The sequence below is a fragment of the Silene latifolia genome, chromosome 10, assembly GCF_048544455.1.
Source record: "Silene latifolia isolate original U9 population chromosome 10, ASM4854445v1, whole genome shotgun sequence".
Lineage (NCBI taxonomy): Eukaryota > Viridiplantae > Streptophyta > Magnoliopsida > Caryophyllales > Caryophyllaceae > Silene > Silene latifolia.
Genome location: NC_133535.1, coordinates 144,594,253 through 144,619,109, shown reverse-complemented (window position 1 = coordinate 144,619,109; position 24,857 = coordinate 144,594,253). Strand labels below are relative to the sequence as shown.

Genomic DNA, 24,857 nt, shown 5'->3' with positions numbered 1-24,857 from the left:
GACTATAGGTTTTGGTGTAGCCGTCGCTACAACATAAGCGAAAAATTCGGTTAGAATTTCGTGATTTGCTATCCTAATATTTATTGTTTTCACGCTAATTATCTATACACTTTACCTTGAGTATATATTTTGCTATACCGAATCGAAATCCTGGCCTCGCCTCTGTAAACTAGTATGGAGTAAGTGAAACTCCCTAAAAGAAATTAAGTAAACAAATAACCGTGAGTACATGATGGAGGGAATATACAAAATGGTCTAATTTCACTTGTGCAAATGGGATTCCAACACAAATTTTCATCTGTAACGTTTCTAAGTTACTACGAGATAAATGCGACAATTTTATAATAAAAAGATGTTGCAAAAGCAAGTCAGAGCTTCATTTTCCAAGTGCATGCTTTTTGCTCAAAACATTATGTATATTGTTTATATTATGATGCATAGATTGCACATTATGCATATAATATACTCCGTATATATTCTTGTACATATAAATGAGCAGCAAATGACCACTTTCACTACTCTCTTGTCTTAAGTTTGTTTGCTATTACATCAATGTCTGGGGGTGGAGCAGAGGAAGCAAACTTGGAGTCGACACCAACGTGGGTGGTGTCGATAGTATGCACTCTTATTGTTCTCATTTCTTTGGCCGCGGAAAGGCTCATTCATTTCATTGGCAAGGTATAGACCAAATTAAACTCTTCTCTATGTTAATTCATGTTTTAAGACATTCTCGATGTGTAATTGGTGGCGGAACCAGAAAATAATTTAAATAATCTCGTGTTTTCAGTATCTGAAGAGGACAAACAAGAAGCCGTTGTACCAAGCATTGCAAAAGATCAAAGAAGGTAAAAACATACTCTCTCAATTCTCAATTCGAGTTATTTATATGCATACAAGTATACAACCGTCTTACACGATGCGGAAACAATTGTACAGAGTTGATGTTGGTAGGGTTTATATCACTGTTGTTGACGGTATTTCAAGGCAAAATAGGGAGATTGTGCATTTCCGAGGAGTTAGCCAGCAAATGGCTTCCTTGTCAAAAGCAAGATAGTGTTGCTTCCCATCATACTAATTACTATTCAACAATTCATTGGGTTCACAAGACTTGGCATCGCCTTCTTTCCGGGGGTACGGACTCCACTTTTTGCCATAAGAAGGTACTGTAACAAGTACTCCGTGATCATTACTTCATCTCATTCAATAGGTTCTTTACGTTTTTACTTTTGTCAAAACCAAGTTTGATTGATGTGAATGGTAAAAACTCAAATATTTTAAATTACTGGCCATGATTCATAACTCGCTCTTGCAAATTTGTCTGAGTCATTTTTAAATTGGGTCGGTAGTTTAATTAAGCAATTATGAGTATGCATGTTTATATCGTAAATCTAAACTTATATTTGTCTCGAAGCAATTATTTTGAGTCGTTTGGATCATACCTTTTATTTCATATCGACTTTCCTATTATCGGATCAGGTCATTGTGAATTAATTAAATTCCAATGATGGATAGGACTACTATTTAATTTGAGTAGGATAGCTTACTAATTAAGAAACATCAATGATCAAATTTAGTTGTTAATAATTTGTATGTCCATCTACTTTATAACCTTTTTTCATTTTCCTTTTTCGACTCGTAAGTTAAATTAAATTAAACAAGGTAGTCCGATATAAAATTTATTATAAGGTCGCTAAACTCGTAATACGTCTCACAATGGTCTTATAAGATAAGATAAATGATTGATTAACCATTCCAACCAAAACCTTAAGCTGATAAATTATAAAAATCACTGAAACTTGTGCGCTTGAGTAGATTTTTACGTAATTGCATGCTCCTTTTAAAAGTGATTGGAAACACAGAATAATACGTCTTTAAATAACAAAGGGGGATAAAATTGTGAATTTTATAATCATAAAGTTAGTTATTCGATCAAAAAATTGGAGAAACATGAACCATCTTTTGCTTTTGTTAGCAAAGCGTAATGAAGGATTAGATACCTTCGAGTGTTAGACGTGCGTCTGACTACGCCAATTACGGAGTAGGATTTAGGAACCGTCTAAATTTTATTTTACGGCGATCTAATATTAATTTTTATCGTGAAAAATAATGGAAAATAGTAAAAGGAATGAGAAGAACAATATACGTAGGTAGTATTTTTGTGTGAAGGAAATGGACAATAAAGAGGATCTCAACTCGTCAACTACTGTAATAAACTGTTAGTTTTCACGATATTTATAGAGTTTTCTTTGTGTTCCGGGTATAATTCCAGAGCAGTGATTAGTTACCACCCGTGGCTTGTAGTATGATGTCTTGAGTTGAATCCTTCTTGCTTCTATCGTCCCTCGCGGCCTCTCCTGCAACAATGAACGAAGGCGAGGGCTTGGTGTGTGCCAGCGTACTCACTCCGACGCTCAAGTCGGTAAACTTAAAGGATTGTTTGTGTTACTTGGCTAGATGCGTATTGTAGAGAGATAAGGGAGATATTACCTGGATGAATAGTGTATTTAGGTTATAATTGTGAGATCCTTTCCTCAATGAAGGTTGAGGAGTATTTATAGACTTTCACCTTTTGTCACGTAGTGGCCAAGTGGCCAAGTGGCTAGCGGTGGAAAGATCGATCTACCCCTCGGCCGAGGGACCTATGGCGGGCCGGCGGGCCCTGTTGACTCGCCGCCGAGGGGTCTTGGATATGAGTACGCGGATGTGTGCCCCGGGGCGAGGTTGTCACGCCGAGACCCGTGTGGCGAGCCGATGGGATGCATCGGCTAGGCTATCTAAGTCGTTGACTTCTTTGTGGATATCTTTGACCTTGCTCGGTGTGTTGACTTGGTCGGTGTGCGAGAATATGCCCCATCAATTTGCCCCAGCGTAGTCTATGCCGTGGTATGGGCTCCGATGTACGTTGAGCATGTATTCTGCACAAGTAATTTTTAGAAATTTTTCAGATCGGCTTCTTCTTGTGCATCGGCGCGGCTCTTGCTAGGCCGTGCCGTATACCATATCCTAGGCCGTGCCGTATACCATATCCCCCCTCCACATGGATGCGTAAAGGGCACTCGATGTGGAAAAGAATATGACGCGGGCCGTGACCAAGGCCGAGAGTGCTTAGGTTGATTTTGATTGCCCCGGCCGTGCTTCCTAGCTTGGTTGATCGGGTGGCCGGCGGAGACCAGATACCTAGGAATTTGTTGAGGAAAACGAATAGTTGAAGGGATGTGAACGGGCGTGTTGAAGACGCTTGGTCACTGTTGCATTGATTGACGTTTAACTGTTGCGACGATTGACATTCCGTGGTTGCATGCTTGACACGTGTTTGCTCGTTGATTGGCTGTTGCTTCATGGGCTGTGCTCTGATTGGCCCTTTATTGTGGGCTTTTTTCCTATAAATAGGGCAGTTTTTCCGTGATTTTGGTCACTAATTTCATTTTCTCAAATTTTCTTCAAAATTTTCGTCTTGCTAAATCGAAGGGCTTTTTTTTTCTTCCAATCTTGAGTTTTTGATCCGGCTAGCACTTTTTCCTTTGAAGGTAAACAAACGAATTTTTCTTTTCTTTGCTAGTAATTTGTTGTGAACATGTCTGCCACTGATGCCGGGGCTAGCATTTCCGCGCCGGGGGGTTCCCCGTCGCGCCTTGACGAGGAGGAGATTTTAGAGGCCATCCCGCTAAGGTTAGGGGGTCCTAGGCCTCCTTCTCCCGTAGATGACCTGCCCCTCCTGGGGGAGTTGGAGGATGAGGATGATGTTGATGTTGATCACGGTGATGGGGCTCCCGTCGATGGTGGGAGGATGACTGTTCCGAGTCATGGCGAGGCCTGCACGACTGGCCTCGACCGTGTTTGGACGAATAAATTCGCTAGTAGTTCCGGAGGGACCCTGTTCGGAGATCATTTCTTCTTCGGTGAGGGATATAAAATTGTTATCCCGGAGGAGGGTCGAGTGGTCTGTTGCCCTCCCCCGGGCCATATCGGCGTGTACCTTAAGCATTTGGAGTACGGGCTCCGGTTTCCTTTAAACGAGCATGTTGTGGCCATCATCAAAGCTATGAACCTTGCCGTGGCCCAACTACATCCGTTGGCCATGAGGACGATAATCGGCTTTGTGTGGCTCTGCCTTTTTAAAGGGGAGGTCCCTACGGTCAACCTATTCCGCCGACTTCATAGTCTTCGGCCGTCGATCTCCCGAAAGGTGGGGTGGTACGGCGTCGGACGGAGCCTGGATATGTCTCCGTAAACAAACTTACTTCCTGCAAAGATTGGCTGGGGCGATGGGTGTACGTCCAGGTGCCGGAGGACTACCCGTTGCCGAGGTCTTTCCAGGGCCCCGTTCATTTGCGGTGTGAGACCCGGGAAGAGTATGAGAAACACGTCTCCCGGGGTAGCAAGGTTAAGATGGACGCTTCTTTTGTCCCCCTTACGGCGGATGAGAAGCGGGCAATGCAGCTGTTTGATGCTGAGGAGGGATGGCTGCCCCCGACTCAGATTATTCTTCAGGACGAGATGCTCTGCCGCGTCGGCCTCATACCGGCCCTCAGCCGTGGTGAGTAGGGTCGGTGTGAGGCCCGCCTTTACTTGTTATGCTCCTGTTTGGAGCTTTATTACTTCTTTCATATAACTCTTGTTTGGTTCTTTGCAGATCGATTTGGTCAGGACCTGTCAGAGAAGGACTTGGAGAGGCTTGGGCTTGATAAGGACGGAAAGGTTCTCATCCGCCATCCTACGGCTGAAGCACGTGATCGCCGACTGTCTCCTAACGAAGTCATGGAAAGACAGACAAAGGCATTGGATCCGGAGACGGCTCAAGCACGGGTTCTTGGCAACGTGCTGAGAAGATCAAAGAAGGCGGCGTCCAAGTCGGCGGCTGCATCAGTGGCAACTCCCTCTCCGACCCCCGTGGTCGCGAAGGACCGTGTGGAGGTGATCAACATTTCTGAGGGAGAGGTGACCGTTGCTAAGGCCCCTTCTCCGAAGAAGAGGAAAGATCCACCGTCTGCTTCCGCCGTTGCCGTGGAAGGGCCTGCTTCCACCAGCCCTTCAGCTAAGAGGGTTCGAACTGGTACGGATTTAACTTGTGGTTCGGATTTAGCCGGCTCGTTGGGTGTTCCTGACGATAGGCTTTCTGACGTGGCAATGCACGGTGACATGGATGCCCTCTGTGATTTTTTTGCAGTTCCATCGTCGGAGGCCGCCGTCCTCACTGAACGGCAAGCAGGGAAGCAGCCTGAGAAGGCGACTGAGAAGGTGGGTGACCGAAATGTCATCGTGGACTCCTCACCCCGGAAGGTTACCCCCACCGAACTCGTGGCGGAGGGTGAGGAAATATATAGGAGGTTGGGGAGATGGAGCCGTCAAGCCGCCTCCCTCATCGTGGAGCAAGAAAAGGCGACGGCCGAATCTGGGCCGTTGATTACAAGGCTCAAGCTTGATCTCTCTGCCGCGAGGGGGGAAGCCGGGAAGGCTAAGTTGGATCTTCTTCTTTGCAAGGGGGCGTGCAGAGGAAGCTGAGAAGCTGCTGAGGGCCGAAAGGGCCAAAGTTGAGGAGGCTGATGGCGCCACGGCCAAGATGATGGAGGAGCGAAATAGGTATAAAGGTGCCTACGACGCTGTGGTTGCCAAGAGGGACGAGTGGGAGGATCGGTTCCAGAAGCAGGCGGAGGTGCTCAGGGACACGCAGGCTATCCTTGCTCAGAAAGAGAAGGATATTGAGATGCTTCAGGATGAGGTCCTTCCTAAAATGTGCGTCCGATTCGGGACCGGGCCGAGGAGGCGACCAGGGAGGCGATAAGAAGACTCGTCCCCGAGGGCTCCTTTCCATGGGATAAATTTGATACTCTTTTGGATGAAATGGCTGAGGCTGAGGAGACCGCGGCTACGGAGAAGGCTGAGGCGGCGAAGGCGGCTCGGATAGCCGAGGCCAAGGCGCTTATGATGCGAAAGTGAAGGAGGATGAGAGGTCAAGTCGCTTGAAGGTGCTCACCTTCAACAAAGCCGCCACCGATGATGCTTGTGGGCTACCGACGCAGGGGAGCATCGAGCATAGGGAGACGGGCGGTCGTCACCGGACTCACCCGGCATCTCGGATAGCTTTAGCTGTTCGGGGCCAATTATTGAGCCTCTCTCCCCGCCATCCTTTTGGCGCTTCAATTTCCAAGTCTGTACCTTTTGTTTTTCTGTTTCCTTGCTTTTTGTAAAGCTCTGGTAGGTAGAGTTTAGGCAATCCTTATGGGGACGGCCGTCGTTTGTACTCTTCTTGCAGTCATTTTAACAAGGTTTTATCTTTTTGGTCCTCGGCTTGGCCGGGACTCTGATTACGATCCTTTATTTGCCTTCTTGTGTCATTGACTGAGGCGATTTGAATGTATGTCTTAACCGTGTAGACATGTTGACCGCTAGATTGGCGTCTCAATTGCACTGTGTATACGTTTCTTTTTAGCGTATCGGCCGACGTGTTCCCCGTCGCTCTCGGTTTTGGCCGAGGTAATCGGGGTTGCGGCTTCGATAGCAATCGCAACTGTGTAGGCATATTGACCGCTAGATTGGCGTCTCAATTGCACTGAGTATACGTTTCTTTTTAGCGTATCGGCCGACGTGTTCCCCGTCGCTCTCGGTTTTGGCCGAGGTAATCGGGGTTGCGGCTTCGATAGCAATCGCAGAATCGTGTAGGCATATTGACCGCTAGATTGGCGTCTCAATTGCACCGAGTATACGTTTCTTTTCAGCGTATCGGCCGACGTGTTCCCCGTCGCTCTCGGTTTTGGCCGAGGTAATCGGGGTTGCGGCTTCGATAGCAATCGAATCGTGTAGGCATATTGACCGCTAGATTGGCGTCTCAATTGCACTGAGTATACGTTTCTTTTTAGCGTATCGGCCGACGTGTTCCCCGTCGCTCTCGGTTTTGGCCGAGGTAATCGGGGTTGCGGCATCGATAGCGTTTCTTCCCTTCGAGCTTCCGTCTAATGGCAAATCGTTGAGGGGACAGACACTTTGATGGAGAACTTTGGTGATTCATTTGCTTGTCATGATCGTGCGTTGGGGTGTCCACAATGTGTTCGGACACCTCCGCCGCTATACAAAGTATTTTCTCAAGTTATCGGTGTTCCAATGGCTCATCAGAGGCACACCTCCCATGTCTGTCAGCCGGTATGTACCCGGCCTTATTTCTTCGATCACTTTGTAGGGACCTTCCCAGTTGGCCGTCAGTTTGCCATGAATATTTCCTTTGTTGGTGGCGGCCGACTTCCTTAGGACTAGGTCTCCTACTTTTAAGTCCCTTTTGTGGACTCTTCGGTTGTAGGCTCTCTTCATCCGGCTCTGATATACGGCCAAGTTGAGGCGTGCCGTGTCTCGGCTTTCTTCGACCAGGTCAAGGGAAGCTCTAAGGCCTTCCTCGTTTTCAGCTGGGTCAAAAGTGGCCGTTCGGAAGGTCGGCACTGTGCCGCTTCGATCGGTAAGACCGCCGGAGCCGTAGACTAGATGGAAGGGGGTGTATCCTGTTGCTTCTTTCTCTGTGGTTCGAAGGGACCACAGGACGCCGGGTAGCTCATCGGCCCACCTTCCCTTAAGATCTTCAACCGTCTTTTTCAAACCGTTGAGGATGGTTTTATTGGCTGCCTCCGCCTGCCCGTTACTCTGCGGGTGGCAGACGGAGGAATACGCAAACTTGATGCCAAGCTCCTCTAACCAGTTCATTATCAGGTCGCTCCAAAACTCGCGGCCGTGGTCGAATACCATAACTTGGGGTAATCCGAAGCGGGTTATAACGTTTTCCCAGATTACCTTTCTGACGGCGGCTGTGGTCTTCGCTGGTACTGCTACGGCCTCAACCCATTTGGTGAAGTAGTCAACGGCGACGATTAAGAACTTCCTTCCCCCGGAGGCCGTTGGGAATGGCCCTAGCATGTCCATCCCCCATTGTGCGAAGGGAAGGGGACTAAGCACCGGTTGCAGTCCCCGGAGGGAGCGTGTATCACCGGGGCGTGCATTTGACGATTCGTGCACTTCTTGGTCTTCGTTCCGGAATCTTGAAGCATGGTGGGCTGAAGTAGCCAGCTCGGAGAGCTTTGTGGGCTAGTGTTCTTGCCCCCATGTGATGTCCACAGATGCCTTCGTGGATTTCTGTCAGTATCAGCTCTGCGTCGGCCGGACCGACACACTTCAAGAGTGGTCTTATTACGGATCTTCTGTACAGTTCTCCTTCGAACAACAGGTACCTGGCGGCGATCCTTTTTATTTTGGCCGAGGGATTGCGGCCCTCCGGCAACTCACCTGTAAGTTTGTATCTCATTATCGGAGTCATCCACGTTGTCTCGGTCTCTATGTTACCCACCATGCCGACGGTCTCAGTGATGCTTTTCGCGTTCCTGATGTCTACCAGCACGGTTCGGCTGACATTCTTGATAGTTGAGTGGCGGTTTGGAGAGCGCGTCGGCCCGGTTGTTCTCGGATCCGGGGACGACCGGATCCGGAAAGATTTTAATTTTGCTACGTCGGCTTTTACCCTCTCTAGGTACCTTACCATTCCGTCGTCCCGAGCCTCATACTCTCCTCTGATTTGGTTGGTGACCAATAGCGAGTCAGTTTTTAACACAATGTGTTCTGCTCCGGCAGCCCTGGCTAGCTCGACTCCGGTTATCACCGCCTCGTATTCGGACTCATTGTTCGAGGCCGAGAAGGTGAATTTCAAGGCGTACTCAAACTCATCCCCGTTTGGGCTGATGATAAGGATGCGGCTCCCGAGCTATTCGCCGTGGAGGAGCCGTCGGTGTAGACCTCCCATATGCCTGGGTTTGGCTCTTCCCGATACGTGCATTCGGCGGGAAGTCGCAAGTGCTTGCCCCTTTATCGAAGGCCTTGGTTTGTCTTGAATGCCGAAACCGGAGAGTTCCATCGCCCATTTGATTGAGCCCGCCGGATTGCTCGAATTTTTCCAAAGCTTTCTCCAACGGCTGATCGGTTAGGACCGTCACGGGGTGTGCGTCGAAGTAGGGTTTTAACTTCCTTGTGGCGACGACGACGGCGAAGGCTGCTTTTTCGATTAGCGGATAATTCCTTTCGGCGGGCAGCAGTGTGTGGCTGACAAAGTAGATTGGGTGTTGCTGTTTGTCTTCTTCCCTGATGATCACAGCACTGACCGTGGCCGAGGTTACGGCTATGTATAGGTATAGCGTCTCCCCCAGTATCGGCCTGGATAGTGTTGGGAGAGTCTGAAGATGAGCTTTCAGTTGCTCGAAAGCCGTGCTCTGTTCCTCCCAGTGAAGTCTTTATTCCCTTTCAAAGCACTTTGAAGAATGGGGTGCTCTTGTCGGTGACTGAGGGAGATGAAACGGGCGAGAGCCGCCATTCTCCCGGTCAGTATCATAACCTCTTTCCGATTCCTTGGTTCCGGCAGGTCTAGGATTGCTTGGATTTTGTCTGGATTGGCATCTATGCCTCTGGCGCTGACAAGTACTCCTAGGAATTTTCCTGCCCGAACACCGAAGTTGCATTTCATTGGGTTGAGCTTCATCTTGTATTTCCTTAGTGAACAAAATGTTTCGTGTAAATCGGCCAGATGCTCGCTGTCGGACTTGCTTTTTACAATAGCATCGTCGACGTATGCCTCAATGTTTCGCCCTTTTTGGTTTTGAAACACTTTGTCTACCAGCCTCGTGTACGTTGCTCCGGCGTTCTTCAAACCAAACGGCATCATTTTGTACATGTATGTGCCGTTGGCGGTGATAAATGCGCATTTAGGCATGTCTTCCTCGGCCATAAACACTTGGTGATACCCTGAGAAGGCGTCCAGCAGGCTCAGCATGGTGTAGCCTGCCGTGGCGTCGATTAAACTATCTATCCGAGGCAAGGGATAACAATCTTTGGGGCATGCTTTATTAAGGTTGGTAAAGTCTACACACATTCTCCATGCCCCTGATGACTTCTTCACCATTACAACATTGGCTAGCCACTCAGGGTAAGTACAAGGCATGATGAAACCTGCCGCTAGTAATTTATCTACTTCGGCTTTGATGGCCTCGTCCTTCTCGACCGAGGAGTTCCTCATTCTCTGCTTGACGGGGCGAGCGGTGGGGAGCACGTTCAGCTTGTGAACAATCACCTCTCGATTCACGCCTGGCATCTCGGCCGCTGAGTATGCGAAAACGTCTTTGTTCTTTCTCAGCAGGCCCAGGAGGTTGGCTCTGAATTCTGGTTCCAGGTTGACACCGATGGTTACGGTGCGGCCCGGATCGATCTCTACCTCCTCGGTTTCTGCTCCTTCGACCATGCCGATGGTCCGGTCGTTCCCGGATCTGGGGGTGTACTGTATTCGGAACGATTCTAGTTCTGAAGCGACAGCTCTCACCCTTACTAGATACCTTATTGTCTTGTAGTCCTGGGCTTTGCACTCTCCTCTAACCTGGTTGGTCACGAGGAGCGAATCAGTCCTTATCATGATGCGCTCTGCCCCGGCGGCTTTGGCTAGCTCAATTCCGGTTATCACCGCCTCGTACTTGGATTCCCTGGGGGTCACTGAGGTAAGCTTCAAGGCGTGCTCGGATACGTCCCCGTTTGGGCTGATGATGACGATGTCGGCCCTCGAGCCATTTGTCGCGGAGAGGCCGTTAGCGTGAATCTCCCACAAACCGGGATCTTCCTCTTTTTCCGAGATGAGCTTATGTGCCTCCCCCCGGTCCGAGACATACATCAATGTCAGGGCCCGGATGTATATTACAGCGTCGATCTCGCTCAAAGTGATCCGGCCTATGAGTACGTCGTAGGCAGGTGTACCGTCGATGACTACGAATTTAGACATAACGTTCTTGGCTGCACCTCCCTTGCCGAACCTCACCGGCAAACTGATTGACCCCAGGGGTACCAGGCCGGCCCCAGAAAAGCTGTATAACGGGTTGGTGCAGGGGCTCAAATTTTCAATCCTCAGACCGAGGCCGAGAAAGCATTCTCTGTTCATAACATTCGTGTAGGCGCCTGTGTCAATTAGGCACCCCTTCACCAGGTGGTTGGCTATGTCTAGGCGGACTGTAAGGGGGTCGCTATGAAGGGCGGCGACTCCCTCGTAGTCCCCTTGTCCGATGGTCATGTCTGGGATGCTGGGAGCGGGGGTCGCTGTGTTGGGCACAAAGTTGATGGCCGGATAAGGTTCATCCTGGGGCCGTTTGTGCTCATTAGCGGATCCGCCGCTCTCGTTGTCCCCGATGACGACATTGACTACTCCTATCCGCTCAGAGGCGGACTTGCTATTCGATCCGCCGGCGTCTGATTTTTGGCCCCTGGCAACATACTTGCCGAGGCTTCCCGTCCGGATTAGCTCTTCAATGGCATCCTTCAGGTGTCGGCAATCGTTGGTTAAGTGTCCGGTGTGGCCGTGGTACTTACAGTACTGGCTCGTGTCACCGTCACTCCTCGGCCTAGGGGGTCTTTCCCATTTCTGGCCCTCGTTCTTGCTCAAAGCGAAGACCTCGGTGCCGACACGACTAGGGGGTGTGATAATCGTACCGTTTTTTGTAGTACGTCCCCCAGCTCCTCCCGGCATCCGCCGAGCTTTGTTTTCTGGCAGACTTTTCTGGCCGTGGCCTGTTACTCTCACGGCGTCTTTCGTCAGACCGTGACCCGTTGTTGTCACGGCGTTTTTCATTCGGGTTAACCTCCCGGCGGTTCTTCCTTTCTGATTGCTCAGCCTCGTTGGGGCCTACCCAGGTCTTGTGGTAGTCTTCTACCTTGATGGCTTGGTCGGCCAATTTTCTGGCGGCGTCCAAACCTAGGCCTCCGCACTTGATGAGCTCATTTTTTAAATCTCCCTTCGGGAGGCCTTTCATTAGTGCGAAGGCCGCCAGTTCGGGATTGATTTCTCGAATTTGCTGGACCTTTCCGTCGAACCTTTTCACATAGTTCCGCAGAGACTCGTCTCCCTCCTGTTTGATAGTTAGGAGGTCCGACGTCTCCACGACCCTTCTCTTATTGCAAGAGTACTGGGCTAGAAAGGCGTTCCTTAGGTCGGCGAAGTAGTACACCGAGCCGTCGGGAAGCCCTTTGTACCAGCTCTGAGCCATCCCATGCAAAGTTGTTGGGAAGACTCGGCACCAGACCTCATCGGGCTGCTCCCATACCGACATGTAAGACTCGAAAGCCTCAGCGTGGTCGGAAGGATCACTATCTCCTTTGTATGAAATCGGTGGCAACTTGAGCTTGGGTGGCACCGGGACTTCTAGGACGTAGGCGTTGAGGGGTTGCCTGACCACGTGTTGAATGACACGTGGCGATCGGCTCCTCGCATCCCTATCTTGGCTTCTCCCCTCGCAGCGGGAGGGGCTCCTTCTTCGACTATGACTCCTTCTCCAACTCTGCTGAGTCGGACTCCTCTGGCTCCTTTGGGGTGTGCCTCGTTCGTGTGGCGGGGACGCTGTCCTTCCGCGAGTGCGGGAAGGACTTAGGTCTACCGCGCCCACTTTGGGCTCCCCCGGCGTCTTGACTGGGTCAACTTCTCCTAGTGCTCCGTTCAGATTTCTCGGAGTCACGTTTTGGGCCCTGTTATCCTGGACGGTTTCCGCCGCTCTTGTCGGTGTGACAGTGTGAGCAGACGCATTGCTAATTAGGTCCAGGACCATTTTCAGTTTTGCTATGTCAACCACATGTCCCATGATGGTGACTGGTTGGTCGGCAGCGGCGTATCTGGTATTATCGGCATCCCGAACTCCGGTTGGATTACTCCGCCGGTGGAGGGTCGCTCGGCTCCCGAATTGTTGAAGGTATCATCCGGGTGGAGGGGCTCGTCTTGATTACGAACACCTCTTCTTTGTTTCGACATTTTCTTAGCTTTTTGGGTGGGTTTTTGTGTTTTTTTTTTTTTGTTTTGGGAATGAATGTGACTAGCTTCTAGTGTCTTTTCCCACAGACGGCGCCAATTGTTCCGGGTATAATTCCAGAGCAGTGATTAGTTACCACCCGTGGCTTGTAGTATGATGTCTTGAGTTGAATCCTTCTTGCTTCTATCGTCCCTCGCGGCCTCTCCTGCAACAATGAACGAACTGAGGGCTTGGCTGTGTGCCAAGCGTACTCACTCCGACGCTCAAGTCAGTAAACTTAAAGGATTAAGCTGTGTTACTTGGCTAGATGCGTATTGTAGAGAGATAAGGGAGATATTACCAGATGAATAGTGTATTTAGGTTATAATTGTGAGATCCTTTCCTCAATGAAGGTTGAGGAGTATTTATAGACTTTCACCTTTTGTCACGTAGTGGCCAAGTGGCCAAGTGGCTAGCAGGTGGAAAGACTGATCTACCCCTCGGCCGAGGGACCTATGGCAGGCCGGCGGACAATGTTGACTCGCCGCCGAGGGGTCTTGGATATGAGTACGCGGATGTGTGCCCCTTTGGCGAGTTGTCACGCCGAGACCAGTGGCGAGCCGATGGGATGCATCGGCTAGGCTATCTAAGTCGTTGACTTGCTGTGGATATCTTTGACCTTGCTCAGTGTGTTGACTTGGTCAGCGGTGCAGAATATGCCCCATCACTTTGAATAAGAGCAAGTTGTGTAGTTCTTTTGAATTAAATTTTAGTTCAGTTCAATCTAATTCATTCAGTTTTATAAATTCAATTCATTTGCGTTCGAAAAGTTTAAATCCAAAAAGCCATTGTCTTAATTAAAGTCTTTATCTTAACTTTCAAACAAATCTAGACGGTGGAAATAACCGAAGGTTATGAGAGGTCGTAAGTTAAGACTGACCATCTTAAGGAATACCAATTGTGCTTAATTATTGCTTGATCTCATACATTGACATACATATTTATTTTTGTTTTGCACTTATAATAATAAATTGACAGGGTAAAGTTCCAGTGCTATCAATCACAGCTTTGCATCATCTACATATCTTCATCTTTGTGTTAGCCGCTGTGCACGTTACTACCTGCGCCCTTACTATTCTTTTTGGCGGCCTAAAGGTACGTCACTAAAGATCACGCCTACAGGTTTCCTCGTCATCCAAAAAAAATCTCATTCTATATATTGATCATGAATCATGTATGTGTGTAGATAAGGCAATGGCGAAGTTGGGAAGAGTCCATCAATGGAAACATTGGAAACTTGCGTGATCTCCAAACTGGTAATTAACTAACTTTTCACATATATATGCCATCATATATTATTGTTGAGTTTATAAATTCTATATTTAAGAAGAGTATGTCTCTTATAAAACCATTAATTTTAATAATAAAACATTGTAAAATCATTTACAAAATATTTTCACGTCTTTCTTAGCAGTAGGTGTAATTTAGTAGGACCTCTAGTTTAATTTTAATGTTTTAGTTACCATTTTGGACGCAGATGACAAAACTAAAGTGACAATGATCGAGCTTCATGAGTTCGTTAAGAATCGTTCTGGAGCCATTCATCATACTTCCTTAGGCTGGTTGGTGAGTAATTAACCATCATAATATCTCTTGATTTCACTATTTTTCATATATAATATAATTGACAAGAATTAGTACGTCTTTCTTACTATAATTAAAGTTCGAAAATTAAACCGGAGTATTTTATTTCTTAGTTTAAATTCTCCATTTAAAACGCATCTCATGACTTTTCCAGTTACGTAATGTATGATTTTATGTTTTGGATGATAAATTTAATCTAGTCGCACAAAACAATTACTCCGTAGTATTTTATTTTTGAAATTACTTTGATAAACATTAATTTCCCGTATGTGAATCATTTAATAATGCTGATCATATATAAATAATTCATAATAACTTGAATTGGTTGTGATATATCTTCATTATTATCTTGTACATACAGCAAGCATTTTTCAAGCAATTTTATGGCTCGGTAACAGAATCTGATTATTTGACAATGCGAAAGGGCTTCATCATGGTAAGTAAAATCTATTTCATCTCCGTCATTTGTTTTCATTTTTATATCATTTTAAGAGTTATTTTAATCTAAGGTAGACAAATGAGTGAGACAGATCGGAGGGAGTATTATTTTAGTACTCCTAATGACTTAAAATTAAAGATGCCCGATCATAGCGTGTTAAGGTTAACTAATAAGACCATCGTATTTTATAATTTGTGCTTACATTTTCCGTTTTTGAGGACTATACAGACCATTAATAGAATTTTTTTCCAAAATAGACATTTTCCACAAATTAATTATCAAAATGAGTCGACTTTCAAATTTATTACCGAAAAAGGGTCCACGTAGGATCGTATTTATCGAACCTAGGCTGAGGAGGCAAATCGTCAGCCCGCTTGGCGACTTGTTTCGTTGTATAATCCAGAAATCACCTTCCCCTTTCCCACTTTAAAAAAAAAATGTTGAAATCGCCAACTCACATGGCGTTTTGAGTTTTGGATGGAATTTTGCAAAGCTTTGGGTATAGTCGCTGACCGACTTGGCGACTTGGATCCGAACCTAGCTTCAGCGATAACGTGGACCCATTTTGGGTAACAAAAATTTGAAAATCGACCCATTTTGATAATTAATTTGTAAAAAATGCCCGTTTTGGAAAAAAGTTTCCATTATTAATAAGTTACGAAGTAAAATGTAAACTTATGTTGCATTGGTTTACTTTTTGCAGACGCATTGTAGGACGAATCCCAATTTTAACTTCCACAAATACATGGTTCGTGCTTTTGAATCAGATTTCAAGAAAGTTGTTGGGATAAGGTTACCCCCCTCATCCTCTCCATCCCAAAATAATCTTCTCATTTGACTTTTTGCAGTCTTCAAAACGTCACTTTAACTCCACTTTTCTTCATTTATATACTAATTTTCTCAGCTTAATTTGGTACAAGCTCGGCTAAGCTAAGCCTGGCTCGTGCTTTAACTGCGCTAAAACCCGGTTTAACTAAGTTCAAGACGATCTAACTGAATTTTAGGATTCATACATCGAGGACGCTTAGGTCACTTAAACCTTGAAACTACGAGCATTTGTTTGGTTGACGGCTCGTGCATTTGTTTCCATGATTATTTGTTGTGTTCTTGTTCCTAAACGTTAAATTAATTGTCTTTTGTAGTTGGTTTCTCTGGTTATTTGTGGTGGTCTTCTTGTTTCTCAACGTCAACGGTAAGCTACATCATACTTTACCCTTGTTATATACTCTCCCGTCTCAATCGTTTATTTGTGAAGGTTATTTGTCTGTCGCAAACATACATTTTCTGAATTTTCATTACATAGTTATTCGTTTTAATTGGAAATGCAGGATATCACGCTTATTTTTGGATCGCTTTCATACCCTTAATAGTAAGTGTTACCAATAATTCTCTTCAATTGACAAAAGTACGTACGTACCTCATTTGTTTCAAACTTGTACAATTGTGTCACAATTTTGGTTTGGTGCATGCAGCTGTTGCTAGGCGTGGGTACGAAGCTAGAGCACGTCATAATCCAACTCGCTAGGCAAATGGCCCAAAAACATACCGCGATTATTGGAAATAATATTGAAATTCAGCCATCGGATGATCATTTTTGGTTCCACAAACCTCGTATTCTACTCTTGCTCATTCATATCATCCTCTTCCAAAACTCGTTTGAGCTCGCTTTTTTCTTTTGGATTTGGGTAAGTTATATATTATCATTTAGGGCAAAGTACGGATCAGGTATCCGATTCAAAGTGCTAGTTCGAATCGGATATCCATATTAAAAATCCTGAAATTAGATATCCAATATCCAAACCAAATGTTTCGGATATCCAATGTCCGGGTATCCAAAATAATCGGATCGGATGCGGATATCCATCGGATATCCATACTTTTGAATTTACTTTAAAATTAAGTTTGAAACACGATTATATTCATAGTCTTACATGATGATTTTCTTTAGTATTCTTACTCTAATGTTCTCGAAATAACATTTAAGTATCACTTAATTATTTCTCTAATATTTTAAACATTAATTAAGTTGTTGTATCAAATAAAATTTTATTTTCTCGAAATTATACTAGAAAAATATAGTTTCGGATCGGATCGGATATCCAAATATTTTAATTCTGATATCCATATCCAAACCAAAACCAAAGATTTCGAATCAGATATCCAAACTGTTCCGGGTGTAATTTCCAGAGCAAGTTTGTGACCACGTAAGCTTGTAGAATGACGTCTACCTTGACTCTTCCTTTCGGCCTCTCCTGAAACAATGAACAAACTGAGGGCTCGGCTTGGTACCGAGCGTACTCACTCCGACGCTCAAGTCAGTAAACTTAAAGAGATTAAGTTGTGTGTTACTTGGCAAAGTATATTGTAGAGAGATAAGGGAGTTTATACCAGATTAATAGTGAGTTTTAGGATGAATTGTGGATCCTTTTCTCAATGAGGGTTGAGGAGTATTTATAGACTTTCACATTTTGTCACGTAGTGGCCAAGTGGCCATGTGGCATAGTGGGTGGAAAGTGGCCACTGATCTCAGTGGAGTATGTATGGGTTTTCACCTTTTGTCACGTGGTGGCCAGGTGGCCATGTGGCGTAGCAGGTGGAAAGACTGTCTTACCCTCGGCCGAGGGACCCATGGCAGGCCGGCGGGCCTGGTTGACTCCATGCCGAGGGGACTTGGATATGAGTACGCGGTTATGTCTCTCGGCCGGCTAGTTGCCGAGACCGAGACCCAAGTGACAGGCCGGAAGGCCGGTCGGTTAGCTGTCTAATACGTTGACTTGCTGTCTTTTGTCTTTGACCTTGCTCAATATGTTGACTCGGTCAGCGGGTGCAGAATATGCCCAATCAATTTGCCCCCAGCGTAGTCTATGCCGTGGTATGGACCTTCGATGAGTGTTGAGCGTATTCTGTGCAAGTTGAACTTCTTTCCCGGCTTCTTCTTCCTCGGCTTGGTTCTGTTCAAGCCGTACCATATCCCCCCTCCACATGGATGTGTAATGGACATCCGATGTGGAAAAGAAAATGGCGCTGGCCGAGACCAAGGTTGAGAGTGCCGTGTGCTTTTGATTGCCCCCGGCCGGTGCTGCCAAGCTTGGTTGATCAGCTGGCCGTTAGCAAGTAGATACCAAGGAGCGTGTCGAAGAAGATTAGTAACTGTATGTCGATTGACATCCCGTGGCTGCATGCTTGACACGTGGCTCGGTGCTGATTGGTGGACGCTTCATCGGCTTTGCTCTGATTGGTCCACTGAGTGGGCTTTTCTCTATAAATAGAGCAGTGTGCCCCGTTTTTTGCCATCAAACTTCATTTTCTCAAAAAATTTCTTCTCTCTTAGTTTTTTCGATGAAATTTCTCTCTAACTTCCGAAGCGTTACTCGGCGTAACACTTATTTCCAAGGTAAACAAACAAATTTTTCCAACTTTTAATTGTTAAGTATTTGTTGTCATGTCTTCTGCTGATGCTGGACCCAGTACCTCTGCGCCGGGGGGCGAACCGTCGCATCCTGTTGAAGAGGAGCCACTGGTTGTCACCCCGGTAGGGTTTGGGGGTCCCAAGTCGCCTTCTCCTGAAATTGATGATCAATTTTTGGAGGGTATTGATGATTTTAATGAGGAGAGGCCGCATCTCTTGGATCACGGCGACGCCTGTTCGATCAGTCCTGATCGTGCCTGGACGAATAAGTTCGCTAGTTGTTCCGGTCCTGATCTTTTTGAAAACCATTACTCCTTCGGCAGGGAGTATAAAATTGTTATCCCTGAGGATGGTCAGGCGGTCTGTTGCCCTCCCGAGGGCTGTATCGGCGTGTACATCAGACACCTGGAGTATGGGCTCCGGTTTCCTCTGAATGCACACGTTGCTGCCATAATTAAAGCCATGAACGTCGCTGTGGCACAGCTGCATCCGTTGGCCATCAGGACGATTATTGGCTTCGTGTGGCTATGTCTTTATAAGGGGGAGGCCCCAATGGTTAACCTGTTCCGCCGGCTTCATCATCTTCGTCAGGCTACCATTGGCGGTTCGGGATGGTATAGGATACAGACAGAGGCGGGTTATGTCACCGCTTCCAAGCTCACATCTTGCAAAGAGTGGAAGGGACGGTGGGTATACGTCGAGGTTCCGGAGGACTATCTGCTCCCTCGGTCCTTCCAGAGCCGCGTTAATTTGCGGTGTGAGAGTCGGGGGAGCGTGAACGATATGTCTCCCGTAGTAAACTTAAGATGGACGCCTTGAAGGTCTACCTTAATGAGGACGAAAAGCGGGCAATGAGGCTGTTTGAGGCTGAGAAGGATGGCACGCCGAAGGGATGGATGCCCCCGATGCAGATCATTCTTCAGGATGAGCTGCTCTGCCGCGTTGGACTCATACCGGCCCTCAGCCAGGGTGAGTGGGGTCGGTGTGAGGCCCATCTTTGCTTTTTATGTTTCTGTATTTGAACCTTAGTTTATTTCTTTTGCTTAACTCCTGCTTCGTTTCTTTTGCAGACCGATTTGGCCCGGAACTGCCTGTCTCCGTCCTTAAGAGGTTGGGACTTGACGAGAACGGGTCAGTTGTTGAGCTGCATCCTAAGGCCGCACCATGTGATCGCAGACCGGCCCCTCACGAACTTATGGAGCAGCAGTTGAAGGCACTGGATGTGGCGGCGGCTCAGGCACAGATTGCTGGTAACGTGCCGCGCCGGAGACCAAAGTCAACGTCTACGGCGGCAACGGCGTCAACCCCAGCTCAATCTTCAATCCCCGTAATCCAAAAGGAGCAGGTGGTCGTCGTCGATGTTGAAGAGGAGGTCACCGTTGTGGAGGCTCTTCCTTCAAATAAGAGGAAAGAGGCAACGTCTGCCGCCACTGCTGTTACCGAGGCCCGGAAAGAAAAGGGGCCAGTCGGCCCTCTATCTAAGAAGGCCAGGACCGGTACGGATCTAACCCAGGGCTCGGATTTAGCGGGCTCTTTAGGCATTCCTGATGACAGGCTCTCTGATATGTCAATGAATGTTGACATGGATGCTTTGTCTGAATTTTTTGTAGATCAACCGCCGCCGGCTGCCGGTCCCACTGAACGGCAATTGGAGAAACGGCCTGTGCAGACGGGCAATAAAAATGTCACCGCTGACTCCTCATCCCTGAAGCCTTCCCCCGCTCAGCTTACGGCGGAAGGCAAAAGGTTGTCCAAGATGCTGGCGAAGTGGACTGACATAGCCGGCGCTCACATTATGGAGCAAGAGAAGCTCATGGCTGAGGCAGCTCCTGCGCTCGAACGGCTTAAGCTTGAGCTTGCTGCTTCTAAGCAAGAGGCCGAGAGGTCGAAAGGAGACTTCCAGGCCGCCAAAAATGACTTCCTCGCTGAGCGAAAGCTTAGGGAGGACGCTGAGAAGGCGGTCCTAGCCGAGAGGGCCAAGGTTGAGGCTGCATTGGCTGATGCCACTAAGCTGCGGGAGGAGCTGAACAAACTGGAGGGCGGTTATAACGCCGTGGTTGGGCAAAAGGAGAGGTGGAAGACTCTTCATTCGGCTGAGGCGAAGGAGCACAAGAACACAAAGGCTATCCTTGCCCAGAGGGAGAAGGACATTGAGACGCTTAAAACCGTCGTTATCCCTAACATGTGTGCCCAGTACCGGGACCAGGCCGAAGATGCTACCAGGGATGTGATCAAAAAGCTCCTTCCGGAAGGCAACTTCCCGTGGCAAGAGTTTGACCGGCTTATGGATGAGAAGGCCGTTGCTGCGGAGGCAGAGGCTGCGGAGAAGGCCTCAGCGGCGAAGGCCGCTGAGGAGGCTGCGGAGAGGGCGGCCCGGGATGCCAAGGTGAAGGAGGCCAAAGAGGAGGCTGAGAGGGCAATGGCACGTGAAGCTGCCAAGCCTTCTTCTGGGCCGGCCACCAAAGATGATGCTGCTGCTGCCGGTGGCGAGCAGCAACAAGCATAGGGAGACGGGCGGTCGTCACCAGACTCACCTGGCCCTTCGGATAGCTTCAGCTGTTCGGGGGCCAACTTTTGAGCCTTCTCTCCCTGCCATCCTTTTGGCGCTTCATTGTCTCAATGTGATAATTTTTTTTGTTCCTTCTTTTTTTTGTAAAACTCTGGTAGGTTGAGTTTAGGCTATCCTTATTGGGACGGCCGTCGACTTCGTTTTGTATCACCTGTAAACATGTTTAATAAAGTTTGTTTATTTGCCCTCGGATTGGCCGGGGCTTTGATCACAATCCTTCATTCAGTTGTCTTCTTACGTTATTATACTAGAAAAATATAGTTTCGGATCGGATCGGATATCCAAATATTTTAATTCTGATATCCATATCCAAACCAAAACCAAAGATTTCGGATCAGATATCCAAACTGTTCCGGGTGTAATTTCCAGAGCAAGTTTGTGACCACGTAAGCTTGTAGAATGACGTCTCTGCTTGACTCTTCCTTTCGGCCTCTCCTGAAACAATGAACAAACTGAGGGCTCGGCTTGGTACCGAGCGTACTCACTCCGACGCTCAAGTCAGTAAACTTAAAGAGATTAAGTTGTGTGTTACTTGGCAAAGTATATTGTAGAGAGACAATGGAGTTTATACCAGATTAATAGTGAGTTTTAGGATGAATTGTGGATCCTTTTCTCAATGAGGGTTGATGAGTATTTATAAACTTTCACCTTTTATCACGTAGTGGCCAAGTGGCCATGTGGCATAGTGGGTGGAAAGTGGCCACTGATCTCAGTGGAGTATGTATGGGTTTTCACCTTTTGTCACGTGCTGGCCAGGTGGCCATGTGGCGTAGCAGGTGGAAAGACTGTCTTACCCTCGGCCGAGGGACCCATGGCAGGCCGGCGGGCCTGGTTGACTCCATGCCGAGGGGACTTGGATATGAGTACGCGGTTATGTCTCTCAGCCGGCTAGTTGCCGAGACCGAGACCCAAGTGACAGGCCGGAAGGCCGGTCGGTTAGCTGTCTAATACGTTGACTTGCTGTCTTTTGTCTTTGACCTTGCTCAATATGTTGACTCGGTCAGCGGGTGCAGAATATGCCCCATCACAAACCAAACTTAACTTTCGGATCGGATATCCAAAAATTCGGATCAGATTCGAATCGGATATCGGATCAGTTTAGATAATCGGATTTTTTTGCTCAGCCCTATTATCATTGACTGACCGAATAAAATTACTCCGTATCAAAAATAAATTGTCAAAATAAAGAAATAATTAAACTAACTCGACACGATAAATTGATAATGTTTTTTCATACTAAATCTGTAAATTGTTGATTATTCTAGGTACAATACGGTTTCGACTCTTGCATCATGGGTTCAATTGGCTACACTATTCCACGGCTCGTTATAGCGTAAAGATCAATTCGACCGAATTTCTTTCTTGCCTTCACTAATCATGGAATGTGTGATTAATCCATTGTGTATATGCATATACAGGGTATTTGTTCAATTTTTATGCAGTTATAGCACATTGCCACTGTATGCAATTATTACACAGGTAAACCCTTGAATCACAAAATCAATTGTACCGGGTTATACGAGGATTAATACTAATACTTGTTCGATTATTGGCATCGGCATGGATAGATGGGAAGTTGCTTCAACAAAGCGATCTTTGACGACCACATTCAAGAGGGGCTCATTGACTGGGCTCATAAAGCAAAGAAAACTACTTCCACTGCACCCGCTGTTAGAGTCCTCGCTAAGAGAATAAGGTCTATGCCTATTCTGAGATCGAAAGATAATGGGTCGAGTCAAGGATCGTTGACCCCACCAGGAGTTCCGAACCAAGGGTCAGGTCTTCCACTCGAGAATCAGATGGCAAACATTGAACATCGTCATCACAGCTCGATTACACGAGAAATTGAACACGAGCCAGTATAACCACCATAGATCGTGCCTCTTGTTTTTTAGTTGTGGAGTCTATTGATCGAATACGAAAGAGGGGGGGTGAATTGAGTATTAAAAACGATAACCGCTTTTTCGAAATATATGATATAAATTAATTACTTGATTTTATTAATTAAAATCAACTAATTAAATTATTAACAATAAATGCAAAATCGAAATAACAATAATAAAGAGAGAGAGAAAGAGAGACACACAGGATTTTGAAGTGGTTCAGTTTCACAAGTCGAAACCTACGTCCACTATTCTCGATTAATAATTTTTAGTACCTTTCTCCGGATTACAAAAATTACCAATCCACTCGTATAATCAACTATATGATTATAACTCAGATTGAGTATCGCTAAATACTCTAGGTTGCTCTTACGTTAATAAGAAAAATACAACGATAAATACTAATCTCACGTTATGCGAGTGAGTATACTATCCTTGTGTATTTAATATCCAATAACGATTTTTCTTCGAGTGATTGACAAATTTGATGCGTGATTTTTGTATAAGCAAATATGAAAATAAGAATTAAAGCTCAAATGATTTTTGCTTAAAAATATTTTTCTCTCTTTGAAATTTGTAGATGTGTGTGTCAACAATTAATGTTGAATGAATGAGAGTATTTATAGTAGAGAGGATTAGGGTTTGGAATGTTCTGGAATTAGGGCATAGGAATGTTCTGGAAACAAATGACTTGAAGAACAAGAAAGAAACAAGAGGAAGGAGTTTGGCCTCCCTAGGGATTCGGCCACCCTAGGGTTTCGGCCTCCTAGGGGTTCGGCCCACCTAGGGTTTCGGCCTCTAGGGTTTGGCCGGCCTCTAGGCCTCCATCGGTCCAATACTTGCTTCTTTAGCCCGCAACAAATCGAGATAGAATTTAGTTAAAGCCCTAGGTTGCATGACGATATAAATATCGTGTTACAAACCAATAGTTTATTTAACTTAAATTCTAATTAATTAATTCCAACCAAATAAATACTCTCTTATTTTTAAAAACCATTAAAAATATATTTTCCAAAAATTAACGCATCATTTTTGTCTAGCAATGAAGTTATGTCTATTAGGTCATAACTTCACTAACCTTTAAATCAAACAAAGTAAAACCATTACCGAATGACGACCTATACTATCTAATCTTGGTAGATCTTCAAGACACGAATCGTCTCTTCACAAGTCTCTCATCTTGAGTCTCGTGGTTGTTGTTTGGTCTTGATCTTGCTTGAATACATCGATCAAGTGTATTTGAAGTTGTACCTCCTTGGTCCAAACTTCAAGCTTGCGTCTTGTAATTGTTCCTTTCTAAATTAAAACTTAAGCACACAATTACACGCATATGTTTATATATTAAGTTCACATACAAATCATTACTGTCATTATCAAAACAATTAATTAGGACTAAAGGTCCAACAAATTCCCCCTTTTTGATGATGACAAGTCTCCTATGATTTGTGTCTAAGTCTAGTTCCCCCTCAACATAATACTTCCCAAATTATAGAACAGTTGAGCGTAGAAACTAATGATCTCTTCAAAGTTATAACTATAGAACGCCATGAGAGAATTACCTTGAGACGGTCGCAAATCATAAAAACAATTCCCCCTCTTGGCATCATTGAAAAGATAAGAACAAACATAAAACGACCAGAATAATATATTATGAAACAAGAAATAATCATGAAAATCATATTATATTAAACGCAATCTAGTTCTTAATTAGCATAATAATAATATAAACTGAAATCACACAAGGAATAATGCGGAATTGAAAAAGCTAATATCCATAAGAATGGATTTTTATTGTGAGCAAGGATTTAAAAGATAAGGCTAAGGTGAATGGATTAGGGCAAATTGATCAAGGGTAGCGAGGGCTCGGTGGGTTCGACCTAGGACGGGTACGGTACTCCAAGTCCTCGAGTCGCGCATGACAATGGTCGAGAAGTGCAGCTTGAGCGGTTAATCGAGTATCGAAGTTACCAATCCTCAAAGTCATTGCTTTAACTGCTTCATAAATAGTTTGCATCTCAGACCTCATCTCCTTCCCAGATTGCAAAAGATCATCACCAAATTTAACCAAACTAGCCATACCTTCCTTTATTTGAACAGACTCAGAGTGAGTTCGCACGGCGGCCTTTGAAACACCTTCGAG

General features: G+C 46.1%; 1 protein-coding gene across 1 annotated transcript; it reads left to right on the top strand.

The window, feature by feature from the left end:
- Positions 1 to 472: 472 nt before the first annotated feature.
- Positions 473 to 22,731, top strand: LOC141606160 (MLO-like protein 1). The gene is made up of 14 exons (XM_074425186.1): positions 473 to 678; positions 788 to 845; positions 937 to 1,160; positions 13,812 to 13,928; positions 14,020 to 14,089; positions 14,311 to 14,399; positions 14,779 to 14,853; positions 15,560 to 15,648; positions 15,999 to 16,048; positions 16,185 to 16,225; positions 16,329 to 16,541; positions 22,100 to 22,167; positions 22,253 to 22,313; positions 22,403 to 22,731. Exons 1-14 carry the CDS (start codon positions 553 to 555, stop codon positions 22,697 to 22,699), a joined length of 1,578 nt encoding a protein of 525 aa, XP_074281287.1. The 5' UTR covers positions 473 to 552; the 3' UTR covers positions 22,700 to 22,731.
- Positions 22,732 to 24,857: the final 2,126 nt, after the last annotated feature.